This window comes from Staurois parvus, unplaced genomic scaffold (genome assembly GCF_062004578.1).
Source record: "Staurois parvus isolate SC_StPar_1 unplaced genomic scaffold, SC_StPar_1.0 ptg001194l, whole genome shotgun sequence".
Lineage (NCBI taxonomy): Eukaryota > Metazoa > Chordata > Amphibia > Anura > Ranidae > Staurois > Staurois parvus.
Window position 1 is genome coordinate 497,978 of NW_028318990.1, and position 16,665 is coordinate 514,642.

At 41.8% G+C, this 16,665-nt stretch overlaps 1 protein-coding gene across 1 annotated transcript in view; it reads left to right on the top strand.

Moving 5' to 3' along the window:
• Positions 1-14,742, top strand: part of GALNT15 (polypeptide N-acetylgalactosaminyltransferase 15) — a 73,364-nt gene extending 58,622 nt beyond the window's left edge. The window contains exon 10 of the mRNA XM_089659999.1: positions 7,948-14,742. Within this exon, the coding sequence (XP_089516125.1) occupies positions 7,948-8,082 (135 nt within the window). The 3' untranslated portion in view covers positions 8,083-14,742. The remainder of the gene's footprint in view (positions 1-7,947) is intronic.
• The last annotated feature ends 1,923 nt before the right edge of the window (positions 14,743-16,665 follow it).

The following is a 16,665-nucleotide window of genomic DNA, read 5'->3' on the forward strand; positions in this document are numbered from 1 at the left end:
AAGCTCAAACCTGCCTTGAATTTTTTAAGGGCCCATTTTTACTTAAGTGGAACTGCACCACAAACCAAAAATGCAATTTAATTCATTGTTAATATTCAAAGCAAACTCACCCATCCATTTGTCTACATGCTTTATTTTTCTGAGAAATAATTTTGAAAAACACCCCCTGGCATTTCTGACAGTTACCATCTTGAGTAAAGGCTTAATGATTCATGAAGCGCTTACTTCCTGGAATCCATCGGCCCTTAGCTCTGGCGATGGCAGATCCATCCCTCCTGAAGACTGCTGGGATGTATGACATCATTTGCCTAGGCATGGAAACCAGGAGGTAAATGAAGAAGTGCAAAAAAAAGTTTAAAACAAGTAAATATGATACATTCCTACTTTCTTACTAATGCTAGCAGCATAATGATTAAAAATAGTCCATGTTGATTGAGAGAGTAAAGTTCCACTTTAAGTGATCTACTGAGTTGTGCCATGTGAGTTACTTTTTGCCACTTCATTAGGAATGGGCTAGCAAGCACATGCAATACACTGCATTGTAGTGCACTGAGATGTAACGTGCGTTGCACTCTACTTAATAGTGAATTGGGGTGACATTCACATTGGTAACCCAATGCACAAGTGTGAACGGGACCTAAATTTGATTGGTGATACAGAAAGAGAGGAAGTTATACAGGCCAAGCTTCGGGAAGTACATTCCCATTGGCCCTTTGATGAACTCCAATAAACCTACCTGTAAAACAACTATTGAAAACTCAACTTAGGGTAAATTGAATGAGCTTTTGGACTTGTGTTTGCTGGACAGCACTATTAGCTCACTAGTTTAATTTAATGTTCTAGGAAATGTGGGTTGGAAGTTGATAAATAGAAAGTTAAATTAGAAACCCCTATAAAGTAAGAAGATCATCACTTTCCCTTCCTGTCCTATAGACACAACCGGAAGAAAGTGAAATCCCCTCTGAAAAAAAAAAAAAAAAAGGAGATCCCATATATGACAGATATAACTGAAAATATGTGTTTCCATTGGAAGATTTCCACACTATTCCTATTTATTTATTATAGGTACTTGCATAGCGCTGTCAATTTACGCAGCTCTTTACATATACATATATTGTACACTCGCATCAGTCCCTAACCCTCAAGGGGCGTACAACCAAAGGTCCCTAACTTACATTCATACATACACACACATACTAGGGCCAATTTAGACAGGATCCAATTAACCTACTAGAATGTCTTTTGGAGTACCCAGAGGAAACCCACGCAGGCACAGGGAGAACATGCAAACTCCAGGCAGGTGGTGCTGTGGTTGGGATTTGAACCAACGACCCTAGTACTGCCAGGTGGACGTGCTAACCATTTAGCCACTGTGCTGCCCATAGTTCTGTTGACAAATCAGAATTTTGGATTTCCCCTTATTTTCTCTGCCACAGTTCACTAGGACATACAGAGAGGGTGACTCTTCCCAGTGGGCACAAAGCAATAAAAAGCTTACAGGAGTTCTAATCCTAAATCTTTCCCTAGTTCTTAATAAAAAGGTTGTGGTTCCAGATCTACTAATAGCCCATTCCAACCATTGAAGGGCTGCAGTGGTTAAAAAAGCTTGTAAATGTGACAAACTTTCATATTTGCCCTGCTCTACACTGCTCTTCCATGCAGAAATGTTGGATGCTGATACCACTCTAGCTCTCCAAGAAAGTTAAGATTGGTGGCGTGTGATATGGGATGGGTAAGTATTACCCCTTTTATTTAAAGCACAGCTCTTTTAAACTTATTTAAATAGTGGCAAAAGACCATTACACTTTTTATGGACAGATGTGCACCACAATCTTTGGTACCTCCAAGTCTCCTTTCCTTGGGAAAAGGGAGGGGGTGTCCATCCTGGTGCAGGCAGCTCTACACTTGGCTGCTTTATGTATCCAGTCTAGTCAGTGGCATATCATCCATGTGTGCAGGGTGTTTGGTGCACAGGGGCCCTGAGGAAAGGGGGGCCCTGACACACACTGCCCACATGGATTACATAGTGATGTGACTGCTGATCTTGCTCCTTACTCACAGAAGTGATTGTCACCCCTGTCAGAAAGAACAGCGGCCAATAGCCGTAGGCAAAGAGAGGATTAAGCTTTCTCCTCCCTCCAGGCTGCAGGTGGCAATAGAGAGCAGGTGCTGAGAATTTTATCCAGTCTCAGCACCATGCTGCTGTGATGTGAGGGTAGACTGCCATGCTTCCTCTATCCCCTTGTCGTGTGATATGTCACATGACTGGAGAGGAGGAGGAAGAGGAATCTACCACACAATGATCTGTAAGTACAAGGGGGAGGGGGGCAACTAAGCGCCAAACTGCCCCACTCCTCAGACCCCCCTCTCTTCCTCAGATCCCCAAAACGCCTTCTTCTCCCCAGACCCCCCATTCCTCCTCAGAACACACCCTCTCATCCCCAGACCCCTCTGTCCTCCTAAGACCATCCTCTCCTCCTCAGACACACCCTCACAGCTGGAGAGAGGATTCAGCTTTCTCCTCCCTCCAGGCTGCAGGTGGCAATAGAGAGCAGGTGCTGAGAATTGTATCCAGTCTCAGTACCGTGCTGCTGTGACGTGAAGGTAGACTGCCATGCTTCCTCTATCCCCTAGTCATGTGACATGTCACATGACTGGAGAGGAGGAGGAAGAAGAATCTGCCTCACAATGTGATCTGTAAGTACAAGGGGGAGGGGGGCAACTAAGCTCCAGACTACCCCACTCCTCCACAGACCCCCCTCTCCTCCTTAGATCCCCAGAACCCCCTTTTCTCCCCAGACCCCTCTTTCCTCCTCAGATACTCCCAGACTCCCCTATTCCTCCTCAGACTGCACCCTCTCATCCTCAGACCCCCCCCAGACCCCTCTGTCTTCCTAACACCACCACCCTCTCCTCCTCAGACCCCCCTCCTCCCATAGATCCCACCCTCTCATCCTCAGACCACCCCCCTCCCATAGATCCCACCCTCTCATCCTCAGACCCCCCTCCCATAGATCCCACCCTCTCATCCTCAGACCCCCCCTCCCATAGATCCCACTCTCTCCTAGATCCCACCCTCTCATCCTCAGACCCCCCTCTCCTCCTCAGACCCCCCATACCTCTCCTCGTAGACCCCCCCTCGACCTCCTTAAGGCCCCTTTCACACTGCCTGCTGCGGTTTTCTCACAACCCAAATGCTAATGAAGGGCTTTTTAGCTTCAATGGCAGACATGTGAAGTCTAAACTCTTGTTGACTCATTAACGAGAACCTGTCATAACAACATCATATCACGTAGGGAGCTTTAGTTTTAGTGAAAAAAATAAAAAAAACTTTCAAAAAATAGTTACGTGCAAGCACTTTGTACCCCTACCCCCCCCCCAAAAAAAAAATATTGTGAGCTGTCCCGTCCCAACCTAATGTATGCAATATGTACAGAAGTAAACACACCTGTCAGGGGCACGTACTTATGAAAATGTTGCCTGTACTACACGTTACATATTGCTGCACACTCAGGAATAAGGGCAATATTTCTGGGCCCATTATTCACAGTTCACTCTACACTAATGACCATGCCCAATATTTAGTGCAATTTAAACCATGCCCACTTTTCAGCGTGGCACCCTGTGTATTCTGCATTTTTATTTCCTCTTAGTCTAGAGCTCAACTTATGATCCTGCACACAGGCCCACTGATTTAATAAAACGCCCCCAAGTCTAGTATATGCAGGATAAAAGAACCAGTATTCTGGATTTTCCAGTGTAAAATTAAGAAAACCTTGGCTCTTTCAAAATCTTATTTCAGATTGAAAAGCCTAGACCTAAATGTTGGAGTGAAAGTTTTACAGACTTGTTAACCATTGCAGGTTTTTTGTAGTAACCCAATAAAATCACTTTACAAGGTTATGCACTTTAACATTTTACGAGTATGATCTCAGACAATGTTGTACATCATGCTGCCAATTATTACCTAAACCGCCTATAAAATGCATAACTCAGCCCATTTAGTAATTTTAACACAAAACATGAACAGTATACTTCTGTTTTGTAAAGCTAGACAATTAAATTTTTTTGAAGTTCTGGTAAAACAGATTTCGATTTAATACAATAAAATTAACTGACAGCAATTATATGTGTCAGTAATTTTCAAATGTTAATATATTTCCATAGCCACCATAAGCAGCAAATTGTATTTTTCATCAGCAGTAAAGAATGACTTATACAGTGGCTGTAAGAAGTACAGACCTTTCTAAATGCTCCACTGAGTGCATTCAACTATACAAAATACTGAAAATAGGATACTTTGCTGGTTTAGATGTCAAATTTTATTATTAAAATGTATACAAGGCTGAATCTTTTTAGTTTGGATAGAATAGGGAAGGATTTAAGCCCCTGTAAGGGATTTTCTTTCTTCCTGTTCGTGTCCAATCAGGGAGATTTTCCTTTATTGCTTGTACTGGATGTAAGAAGAGATCTCTGCATAGTGAGCAAAAATTTTCCTCTTCGACAGTTATCACTAGAATACAAACTCATAGACATCTGATAGTCCTATCCACATAATGGATATTAGAAATCTTACGTGTAATCAAATATACTTCAGTCACTATAGATCTCCCCTCCTTTGTTTTATGGTGGATTTTGCAGCTCTTGCAAGTTTTATATCCACATTTATAAAACAGCACATAGATTAATAATTATTTGGGGGTTGAAAAAAAAAATAAAAGACCCATGGAAAGGGGAATCCTCCCCACTGAGTCATTGTATTTTGACAGCGAGGAGACTTCCCCGCCATCAGAGTACACTGATAATTGCTGCCAGATATATTCTGCGATGCTAATTGAGCACAAAAATACAGACAGGCTGGTTGTATAGAAGTTGATCCGTAGATCAACATCTGTACAACCAGCCTGCCCATACATGGATGGATCCCGGTTCAGCAGGGATCAGTATTTCGATTCCTATATGGCTAATGTGTGCATGCTGTAGGTGGTATACAGTCCAGTGTGTGTGAACTGGAGGAGGGATAATAGGGGATAGACCAGTGTGTGTGCCGGATGTGGGATACAAGGAGAAAGACCAATATGTGTGTGCGCTAGATGTGAGATACAAGGAAAAGAACTGCGTGTGCACTGGATGTGGGATACAGGGAAGAGACCAATATGTGTGCGCTGGATGTGGGATACAGGGAAAAGACCAATATATGTGTGTGTGCTGGATGTGAGATACAGGGAAAAGACCAATGTGTGTGCGCTGGATGTGGGATACAGGGAAGAGACCAATATGTGTGCGCTGGATGTGGGATACAGGGAAAAGATCAATATGCGTGCTGGATGTGAGATACAAGGAAAAGAACAATGTGTGTGCGCTGGATGTGGGATACAGGGAAAAGACCAATATGTGTGCGCTGGATGTGGGATACAGGGAAAAGACCAATATATGTGTGCTGGATGTAAGATACAAGGAAAAGACCAATGTGTGTGCGCTGGATGTGGGATACAGGGAAAAGACCAATATATGTGTGTGCTGGATGTGGGATACAGGGAAAAGACCAATATATGTGTGCTGGATGTGGGATACAGGGAAAAGACCAATATGTGTGTGCTGGATGTGAGATACAAGGAAAAGAACTGTGTGTGCACTGGATGTGGGATACAGGGAAAAGACCAATATGTGTGCGCTGGATGTGGGATACAGGGAAAAGATCAATATGTGTGCTGGATGTGAGATACAAGGAAAAGAACAATGTGTGTGCGCTGGATGTGGGATACAGGGAAAAGACCAATATATGTGTGCTGGATGTGAGATACAAGGAAAAGACCAATATATGTGTGTGAACTGGAGGAGGGATAATAGGGGATAGACCAGTGTGTGTGCCGGATGTGGGATACAAGGAGAAAGACCAATATGTGTGTGCGCTAGATGTGAGATACAAGGAAAAGAACTGTGTGTGCACTGGATGTGGGATACAGGGAAGAGACCAACATGTGTGCGCTGGATGTGGGATACAGGGAAAAGATCAATATGTGTGCTGGATGTGAGATACAAGGAAAAGAACAATGTGTGTGCGCTGGATGTGGGATACAGGGAAAAGACCAATATGTGTGCACTGGATGTGGGATACAGGGAAAAGACCAATATATGTGTGCTGGATGTGAGATACAAGGAAAAGACCAATGTGTGTGCGCTTGATGTGGGATACAGGGAAAACACCAATATATGTGTGCTGGATGTGGGATACAGGGAAAAGACCAATATGTGTGTGCACTGGATGTGGGATACAGGGAAAAGACCAATATGTGTGTGCAGGATGAGGGATACAGGGAAAAGACCAATATATGTGCGTGCTGGATGTGAGATACAAGGAAAAGAACAATATATGCGTGTGCTGGATGTGAGATACAAGGAAAAGAACAAGGTGTGTGTGCTGGATGTGGGATACAGGGAAAAGACCAATATGTGTGTGTGCTGGATGTGAGATACAGGGAAAACACCAATATGTGTGTGCTGGATATGGGATACAGGGAAAATACCAATATGTGTGTGCTGGATGTGAGATACAAGGAAAAGAACAATATATGTGTGTGCTGGATGTGAGATACAAGGAAAAGAACAATATACTGTATGTGTGTGCTGGATGTGGGATACAAGGAAAAGACCAATATGTGTGTGTGCTGGATGTGGGATACAGGGAAAAGACCAATATATGTGTGCTGGATGTGGGATACAGGGAAAAGACCAATACGTGTGTGTGCTGGATGTGGGATACAGGGAAAAGACCAATATATGTGTGCTGGATGTGGGATACAGGGAAAAGACCAATATATGTGTGCTGGATGTGAGATACAAGGAAAAGAACAATATATGTGTGTGCTGGATGTGAGATACAAGTAAAAGAACAATATATTGTATGTGTGTGCTGGATGTGGGATACAGGGAAAAGACCAATATGTGTGCGCTGGATGTGGGATACAGGGAAAAGACCAATATGTGTGTGCTGAATGTGGGATACAGGGAAAAGACCAATATATGTGCGCTGGATGTGGGATACAGGGAAAAGACCAATATGTGTGCGCTGGATGTGGGATACAGGGAAAAGACCAATATGTGTGCGCTGGATGTGGGATACAGGGAAAAGACCAATATGTGTGCGCTGGATGTGGGATACAGGGAAAAGACCAATATGTGTGTGCTGGATGTGGGATACAGGGAAAAGACCAATGTGTGTGCGCGCACGCGCTGGATGTGGGATACAGGGAAAGGACCAATATGTGTGCGCTGGATGTGGGATACAGGGAAAAGACCAATATGTGTGTGCTGGATGTGGGATACAGGGAAAAGACCAATGTGTGTGCGCGTGCGCGCTGGATGTGGGATACAGGGAAAATACCAATGTGTGTGTCTGCTGAATGTGGAATACAAGGAAAAGACCAATGTATGTGTGCTGGATGTGGAATACAAGAAAAAGACAATGTGTGTGTGCTGGAGGAAGGATACGAGAAAACACCAATGTGTGTGTGCATTGGAGGAGGGATACAGAAGCAAGATAAATGTGTATGTGCTGAAGAAGGGATATAGGGTAAAGACCAATGTGTGGACTGAAAGTGTGGTGTCACTGGGGAAGGATCAGGACAAGGTTTTTTTGCATAGTGGCAAAGTGTAGAACTTAGATATTATATAATATAGGACAGAGTCCTATATGTGGGTTTACTAGAATGTCATAGTAGTTAAAACATAATGTTGTTAGTTAGAAAGTCCTTTGTAGGGTCTTCTGAAGAGACTGCTTGGCAATTTCAGGAATATATCTGCCTAAACAGTGTGCATTGTGTTTTGATAAAAAGGTGTCGGATGAAGAGAACACAGACAACTCCCCTCTATAGTCATAGTCTGTCTCTAAACTGTTTCTTTGTTGAGCAGTATCGTAAATGAAAAATATGCTTTTTACTCTTGTAGGCTGGACAACTGATACACATTCCTACAAGCAAATGTGTGGAAACAGTGAGCATAGAGACTGGCAAGACATTTCTCTTCCTTAGCTTGTGTAGGAAGAACCAAGGGAGCCAGACCTGGAAAATGATACCAGCATGAGGATATAAAGTGAACGTTTTTTACATTATTTAATTTGAAAACTGCTGTTATTTATATATTTGCCGCAGCCAAAAAATTATCCCCTTTCTTATGCCAAAACATCATACAGCATCTCATTTTGAACTTATAGCACTCTTGGGCATTACGATGGTTTTAATGTAGATTTTATTAATAAAGGGCAAATTTTGTGTTCAAAATTACATTAGTCACAATGTTCTTAAAACATGGGGCATTATTCCTTGTTAGAGTAGAACTCCAGAAAGTACTTTTCTTTATTATTGGGAAGACTAGGGTAAGTCAGATCCTTTGTCAAGTTTTAATTGCTGTCTGTATCCCCACTTTTCACTGTGCACACAGAAAGCATTAAAGAAACGACAAAGGATGTAAATATTTTGCATTATATTGGAAAGCAGTAAAAAAAAGTTTTGGTTCTATTGTAAATGTCAATGGGCTTTTTATTTGCTTCAAGATGGTTTTGCATTCTGATACAAGTCTATGGGAATTCAAAACCAACTTGAAGCAGGCCTGAAGGAGGTCAACTGCACCTGTCAATGACTTTTGAATGATCTCAGAAATGTGTCAAACAGATACCATCCACACAGGTCACAATCTGCCACCTCTACTATGGGCATTTGCCAGTTAGAATATAGAGCACCAAACAAACAATGCTTATAAAGCTTCATACATCTAATCTAATTAATTCAGGACAAATTGTAAATATGTTGTAGATTTGTAAATTAGGAAAAGTTTTTTTCTGTTACAAATTAGCAGCAGAAATGCTGCATAACTATGGCACGTGTAAATAAATGTTTTTTTCCAGCTATTCTTTTTTTTTTATTTAGAAAAACATTACAATACTATGCTATATGTAGAAACTCACTACTCAAATGCAATTCTAACAAGATCCACAAAGGGCCACTGTTGGAGATGTAGTAACCCATAACAAGTGGGTACCTTCCTTACAAGAAAGGTAGATCAGCCAGGTTGGATTTTTAAACAGTAGCCCATCTTTCTTTCTAAATAACATAATCACTTAATGCATATGTGTATGTGAATTTGGTGAAAAAAAATAATTTTAGAAGTAGCGTTGTCTCCTCTTATTCAAACATCATCCAACAGCTATGAGTACTTTTGTGCAGCTTTCAGTTTTTAATTATTTATTTAAAGGAGTCAGTTAGTTTTTGAATGTACATAGAGATGATATTGCACGAATAGGGATTGACAATCAAATGTAAAAATTTTTAAGGAATTAAGCATAGCACTGGGACTACCCTTATTCTCCATGATTTAGCCCTTTCTGGGCAAAACGCGTTAGCATGGGTAGCTGACAGGTGGGATGTGATGCTGTAAACTCATGTCATTGGAATACATTGGTTTTAAGCACTGCGGGTTTATTGGTATGCGGCCTGTTCATTTCCTTCTGACATAAGGTTGCCGAGTGGGGACGCGTTCTTGGGCCAACACCCACTAATTACCAGAAGATCAAGGAGCTGTAAGCGTTTCAAGTGTGACATGGATTGTTGCTGGTTTTACTAACTAGCGCTATAAGAAGTTCAGTCTAATTTAATGATATGGACAGTAATTGAAAGCATCATACATTAGATAAGCTCTCATTCTCTGTAGGTGAATCACAAAGCATTATGATCAATCTGGGGCCATTCACATTGCTATTATTAGTTTCATTTATGTGTCTAATGTGCTTTAAAACATTAACAACTGTGTTTTTGTTCCACCCTGAAGAGACTTTGTACAGGGTCAGGTTATCTACAGATATGGGTATACTGTGGTTCAATGAACTTCACTACATTTTACATTCAACATTTTGCTATATATAAAATAAAAGGGTCACTTAAACATACCTATATATAGGTATGTTTAGGTGACCCTTTTATTTTAAAGCCTAACTAAAATCCACCTTAGCCAATCAGAGGAAGCTTTATATTCATTGATGAAATACGTTTCCTGTGAATGGCTGAGCAGTGCTCAGCCCAACTTGATTTTATGTTAGCAGTTTGACGGGAAGTCCCCATTCTGCTGCTGGAACATAGCACTGTATACTGTAGGTGATTCACAACAGCTTGAATAAATGGAACACAAACTATGAATGGAGAGGGTAGACCCATTGATCAGTCACCCATTATCCATTCATAGCTCCTATTTCATCCATAGAAGCTATAGTAGGGCTTCTGTGAATAGAGTAGTTGGGTGGAAAGGGTGGGCATTGTCTGGCTCTCTTGATAAGAGCCTGTGACAGCCCATTAGTTGTATTAACCCCCACCACACTGGGAGATCTCAGCGGGAGAGTGGAGAGTGGAGTAGGATGGAGGAAGATTTTCACTAGCAGAAGAGGAATCACACATTCTACTGACTGTACGTTATGTGCTGATTTTACTGTTGGTGATTTGGCTGCAATTAGGCATTAAATATAGCCAAATGCCTTTCTTAACCATAGAAACTAAGATGAGTTGATATCAACATGTAAAGCTGCATGCAACACTGTGTTTTTGTACACGTACTGTAGGTGCTAATTTCTATAACAGGGTTATTAAAGCAGAACACTGGTCAAAACTTTTATTTTCCCATGCAGGGGGGGCAGTGTCCACACTGCATGTGTTGAGTGCTTGCTTTGTCCAGGGGTTCAAGGAAAAACTGTACTTACCCATTCCTCCAAAAAACTGCTCTCCCCCACGTCCAGTGGTGGACTGTTCCTGCTGTCCTCATGTCCGGAGCTGGCCTGTGAGCGTTATGTAGTCAGGAACAGCCCATTCACAATACCGCTAGTATGGGAGGGCAGGATTGTCAGGGACTGGTCTCACGATTGAAGGATCAGCAGATTAGGTAAGTATATCTTTGCTTCCTGAGCCCCTAGACAAAAATGAGCATTTAACCCATGCAGAGCAGGCACAGCCCCACTGCATATAAAAATAATAATATTGCCCGAAATTATTCTTTAACAATCCATGTAAACTGTATGAAGATATTTGGCTTTTTATACAACGTTAAAAAACAGTAAACAAGAAGCTTGTGTTATGCAAACTTTTACTTTTATTTTATAACTTGTAGTAGCATTCTATTTTATATATTTGCTATTTTCTTTAATTTCTGAGACAAATTTGAAAAAAACAATAAAGTGTTAACTTATTCTAATAGGCACACTGTTGCCAAACATCTGCCCACACTACCTATCTTGTCTGTGTCTTTGTCTTGTTTATTTCCAGTTTTAGGAACCTTATTTTGTCTCTCTTTATGTTTCAATGTCTCAAAGGATCAAGCAAAGGGAATTCTGCAGTTTGCAGTTTCTATTATGACTTTTACAAGAGGGTCTCACTCTTATTTTACAATATAAATGCAGAAGTGAAATGAAGAAGAATGTGAGTACTGTACATAGCAAGAGCAGATAGATAACCAAAGAAAACTGAAGCTAAATATTATCATAAAAATACATAGAACCTACTATCTAATCTGGAAAAATTAAAACATTCAAATAATACACTGCTTAAATATAAACCATATGGGGGCGGGGGGGGGGGGTTACAGTACCTGTTTACCTTTTGGACAAAAATTATAAATGCACATTTTTTTGCAGGTAAAAAATGGGCATTTATTATTTTTGTCCAAAAGGAGCCTGGAAAGCATTGCACCAGCACTCAGTAGATCACTGATGCCATGCAGGTCTCCTGCAGACCTGTCAGAATATCTTCTTGCCATACGGGCTGTACGAGCAAGCAGATACTGTATACTGACAGGAAGCTTTGATGAACTACCACGGCTCTCCACAGCACTGTGGTAGTTCACTGAAAACTACAAGCTGACAGCCGCTAAGGCTGCCGGGACTTGTAGGCACTCATTCACAGAACTCTGAGTGACGTGGCCATGTGGGCGGATCCCCATACTGCCACGCTGTTGTCAAATCTGACAGATAGTATGGGGAGAAGTCTGTCGGAGGGGCACAGATGCGGCTATGGGAACAAGTTACATGTTCCACCCTAAAAATGGGTGGAACATTTAACACGTTACAAAGGTGGACTTATCCTTTAAAGTAACATGCCTAGTATCATAGGTGACATTCCTTTGGAGGTATCCTCTGGTCAGGCCAGCATCTACTTTCTGCTCTGAGATCCTCTGACTGAAGTTCCAAGCATATATCCACACAATCTCTGGAATTGTTCAAAGCAATTCAGTGATATGAGGAACTCTTCCTGAATTGTGGTACGAATGATACACCCGCTGACATTTCTGTGACATTGGGGTTCCAGGATGTTCTACTTTAGAATTTTGGTCCATTTGAATTGTACATGAGCATTAAAGTAGAACTATGGGTACATTTTTTTCCATTTTGGGTAGAGTGAGGCTGGGTTCACACTTGTCCGCAGTCTGCGGGATAGCTGCGGGTGCAGGAATTGTTCCCCCACCCACAGCCAAATCTTGCTGCTCTTACGAGACATGTGGGGCTGCCATTCATTAATTCATTCTGAATGGCACCCGCATGCATCTCAGCCCGCAGTGTGTTTGCTGGTGTGGGAATCGCATGGTCAAAAAGACCATGCAGGTACCCTAGGGCCGCATTTTTAGAAGGTGAAAGCACCATTTTTTCTGCAGGATATGGGGGCACAGGGCTGCCGTGCCTGAGCAAACATGGGCTGCACGGCCTGCAGTACTGTGACCTTAGGGTAAAGGAGGGTTATGACCCTTGTCAGATTTTTTTTTTTGCCATTTGTGTTCCATTGGGGAGATTTACCTTCACTTCCTGTCCCATTACCAAAATATGAAATGAGAGGCAATCCCTACAAATTAAGGGAATCCATGGAGACCCCCAGGCCACTAGAACTAGTGTCCCCATTGGAAATATTCCCCTCTCTTACTTTTCTGGGGACAACCCAAAATTTGGGATTTTTTTAAACTTTCAATGAAAATGATAAACAGGACAAATAGAGAGGGTGAATCTCCCTAACGGGGACACAGACAGCAGTAAAAACCTGAGAGGTGTTCTAGTCCTTCTCCACTCTGACCAAAATTTAAAAAAAAGTTATGCCTTTAGTTATACATTAAAAAAACATGATGTTTTCTAAAAAGTCTCCACATTTGTATGGATACAAACTTAAAAGATAGAAACATTTTTTAAGGGAAAATGTGGTGCATTTTCAGCAAGCACATTTTGACTTATCATTTCAGCGTGTACTTTGAAATTATTTTTCATGTAACTGCCACATTATTACATACTTGCACCTTCATATTTATAACATTGTATTATACAATAGGTAGAGATTTGCAGATTAGTCACTAATAATTCAACAGCTGATAAGCAGATTTAAAAGCACTAAGACACTAATACATGGCTCAGTGCTATTACTCCTTCTGCTTATCAGCTGTTAAGTTATCAGCTACACAGGGCATGCATTGATTATTTTTTAGTGAGTTGGTGAGCATAAACTTGCATGGTGAGAATAAGTCGCAAAGTGAGTGGCTCAAGGCCAAGTAGCACAATCACTTCTCCACTTACTTCACTACTCTTGAGTCGTACAAAACGTGTGAGGCACATACACTTAGGTGAAGGTTTTGAGGGATGTGTGAGATGGGGAAACAGCTCTCATTGTTTGAACACTGTTTGTGTGGAAGTAAATTAATGTTTTGACTGACATTCTGTGGTTTAGCCACAAGATGTAACTGTTTTTCTAACACAGCCTCAGACAGCATAGTTATTCGTATATTCATGAAGAGGTGGGGTTTTGCACACAGAGTTGGAGAGAACAGGAAGGAGAGAAGCCATGTTTTGGAACATGGTGAATAAGGGGCCGTGTGAGCTGTGAATCTGATGACATCCAGGTGTGAAAGTGTCCCTCAGTAACCAGAGATTGCTGCCAGGAAGCTGATGAGATTGCTGCCAGGAATGCTGATGAGATTGCTGCCAGGAATGCTGATGAGATTGCTGCCAGGAATGCTGATGAGATTGCTGCCAGGAAGCTAATGAGATTGCTGCCAGGAATGCTGATGAGATTGCTGCCAGGAAGGCTGATGAGAGCAGAGGAACTAAGTAACATATACGGCAAGACCGCATGCTTGTTGGAGAGACATTTGTTCTGTTCAGAGCCACCAGCGGATGCAAAGCAGACCCGGGTCGGTAAGATCGTTCAAGCACCTCATTTCAGTGTTGGCGCCTTGAGACTGAGTCCAGGCCTATAGTTAGTTAGAGTCTCTGTGTCAGGCCACAAGTGTTGTTACTGATTATTGGAAGGACTCTACAACTTAAAGTGACATTTCACATTGAAGAGCTGATAAAATCCTACAAACTCAAGCCAGACTGGCATTTTGCTCAGAAGGAATACTCAGGCACGTGCTGCAGGACCAGTTATGGGAGAGGGAATACTGTAGATTTGTGTAAGATTGTAAGCTGTTGTGCTGCACCGCAGGCTAGCCCATACCATACACCCATACACTGATTCCTGCTCTTTTAGGGTAACAACAGGTAAGGTGTGGCAGCTTATTTGTGCCCTCCAGTAGGTAAATTACTACACTTTCTACCTTCATCCATCAGAAGGCGCCGTGCTGTGCAGCACAAGGGTCTCAGCCTTTGGGCTGGGTGTATGTAAATTTATTGTATGTTTTCAGCATTTGTTGTTGTGTTTATTTGCCACATCTAAGTAAAATTCTGTTGTGACAAAAGCTGGTGTTGGGGTTGCTTTCCTCGTTCGTGACTTCACTGTATCCTGGGGAGCCCACCCCGGTACACAGCTTACAGATGACGTAACCTTTCCTCAAAACATCCTGTACAGGTTATAGGATGTTTCACTTGAGGGCCCCTAAATGCCTACAGAACCTAGTGGGGCGCAAGGCATTCGAAGTACACTTCCTCTTTCTTCCTATAGTCCAGGCCAGAAGTGGAACTTTCAACACTTTAACTCTTGGGATGGACACTGGTTACTCCAGCCCTTGCTAATAGCAGAATCTGCAAAAAAGCACAATACATTTACTCCAAATCCCAGCTCTTCATAGAGTAATGCAATGTCCAGTTAGATAGATTTGAGTTTTGCATTTTTACTTAAATAATGCATATGTACGTACTCCAGACAATGGATTAAAGCAATGTATCATGGTACGGTCCTGCTCACTATAGTCACTCAAAACATTTGGACAGTCAGCAACTTGAGCTACATTGCTCACCTCAACTTAGGTATTTCCCTTTTTTGTTCTGGAATAAGCTGGGTTGCCAAGCTCAGAAGGAGGCCCACCAATGAGAAAACATGGCTTCTCTTCTACATCCTCCTCCACATCTTACAACTCCCTCCCATTAACTACTTCCACTTCCTCCCTCCCTCCCTCCCAGCCCAAATTGGCTGGCATCAGGGTGGGGGGAACTAGCCCCCGTTACAAATAGATCTGTCGAGTAGTCCTGAAAAACAGAGAGCAGAGCATGCATATGTAATGAACAAAGCTGACCCCTGTACATACTGTATACACTTACAAATTATACCATAGGGTTTTGTTGATTGGGATCCAAAAAATATTTAGAGTCAATCTGAGAAGTTAAAAACAGTATATGGAAGTGGTGGTTCTTAGTTCTGAGTTCCTGATCCAGTTCAGACTTATTGCAGGCTCTTCAGACTTCAATGGCTGCATGGCTATTTCAGGGCAGTGACTTGCTAGAAAATAAAGCTCAAATCAGAAAAAAAACTCAAAATACACATCTTAAAAAAAGCACACATACACAATGGCAGCTTTTACATCTATAATCTCCAAGGTTCTCATTAAACCAAAGGATTGCTCAGCCATCATAAAGACGTTTTCTTAGTAAATCAACCCAAAGAGAATATATACTTCTTCAATCCGAACTGCTGAATTAGTGCTCCCCCTCTGTTCTGGCTTTAGTTGTCTGTACACTATAGACTCTTGGAGTAATTTGCCTGGCATTAAACGCATACAGAAGAGCAGAAGAGAAAGCTAGTTTCTATTTGTTTAGACCAATAAATCTTGCTCACTGTAAATTTCAAGGATCATTGTAAGAAATGGTTATTTAAAACTGGCCAAAACCATGGCAGTGGGGTCATAGTACTTCACAAACTCACACAAATCCTATATTTGGCAAAGCTTAGCCAAGCTGTAAAACCAGGGCTTGTCACCAAAACAAAGCTTGCCACCCACCTCATTGGAATATATGAGACATCAGCCTTTGACTGGCAGACATTTAAGCTCAGACTGTTAAAATCAGAGTTGTGGAGGCCATGGGAATGTTTTTCATGGCTGGTTTTATCTAGGCTCCAGAGTTTCTCCCACATGGTGTAATAATAATGTGCATACAGTAAAGACAATGTTTAAAGTTGTATAGACCATGCAGCTGTGAGATAAAAAACTGACCACCATCAGCTTTAACACATCTTGTATATTGGGTAATACAAAACCCGGTATCACTAACTTAACTTCATGTCATGCTATCAAATTGACTGGTATTATCTTTTCATTGCCCTGTCAGTCAAATATTCTGGCCACCCGCATTGTGAACGGCATTCTCATAGTCAAAAACAAAGTTACAAAAAAACGTTGTCTAAAATCTGCCGAGAAACCTAATTTAGTCTATAGCATAGGGTTTAT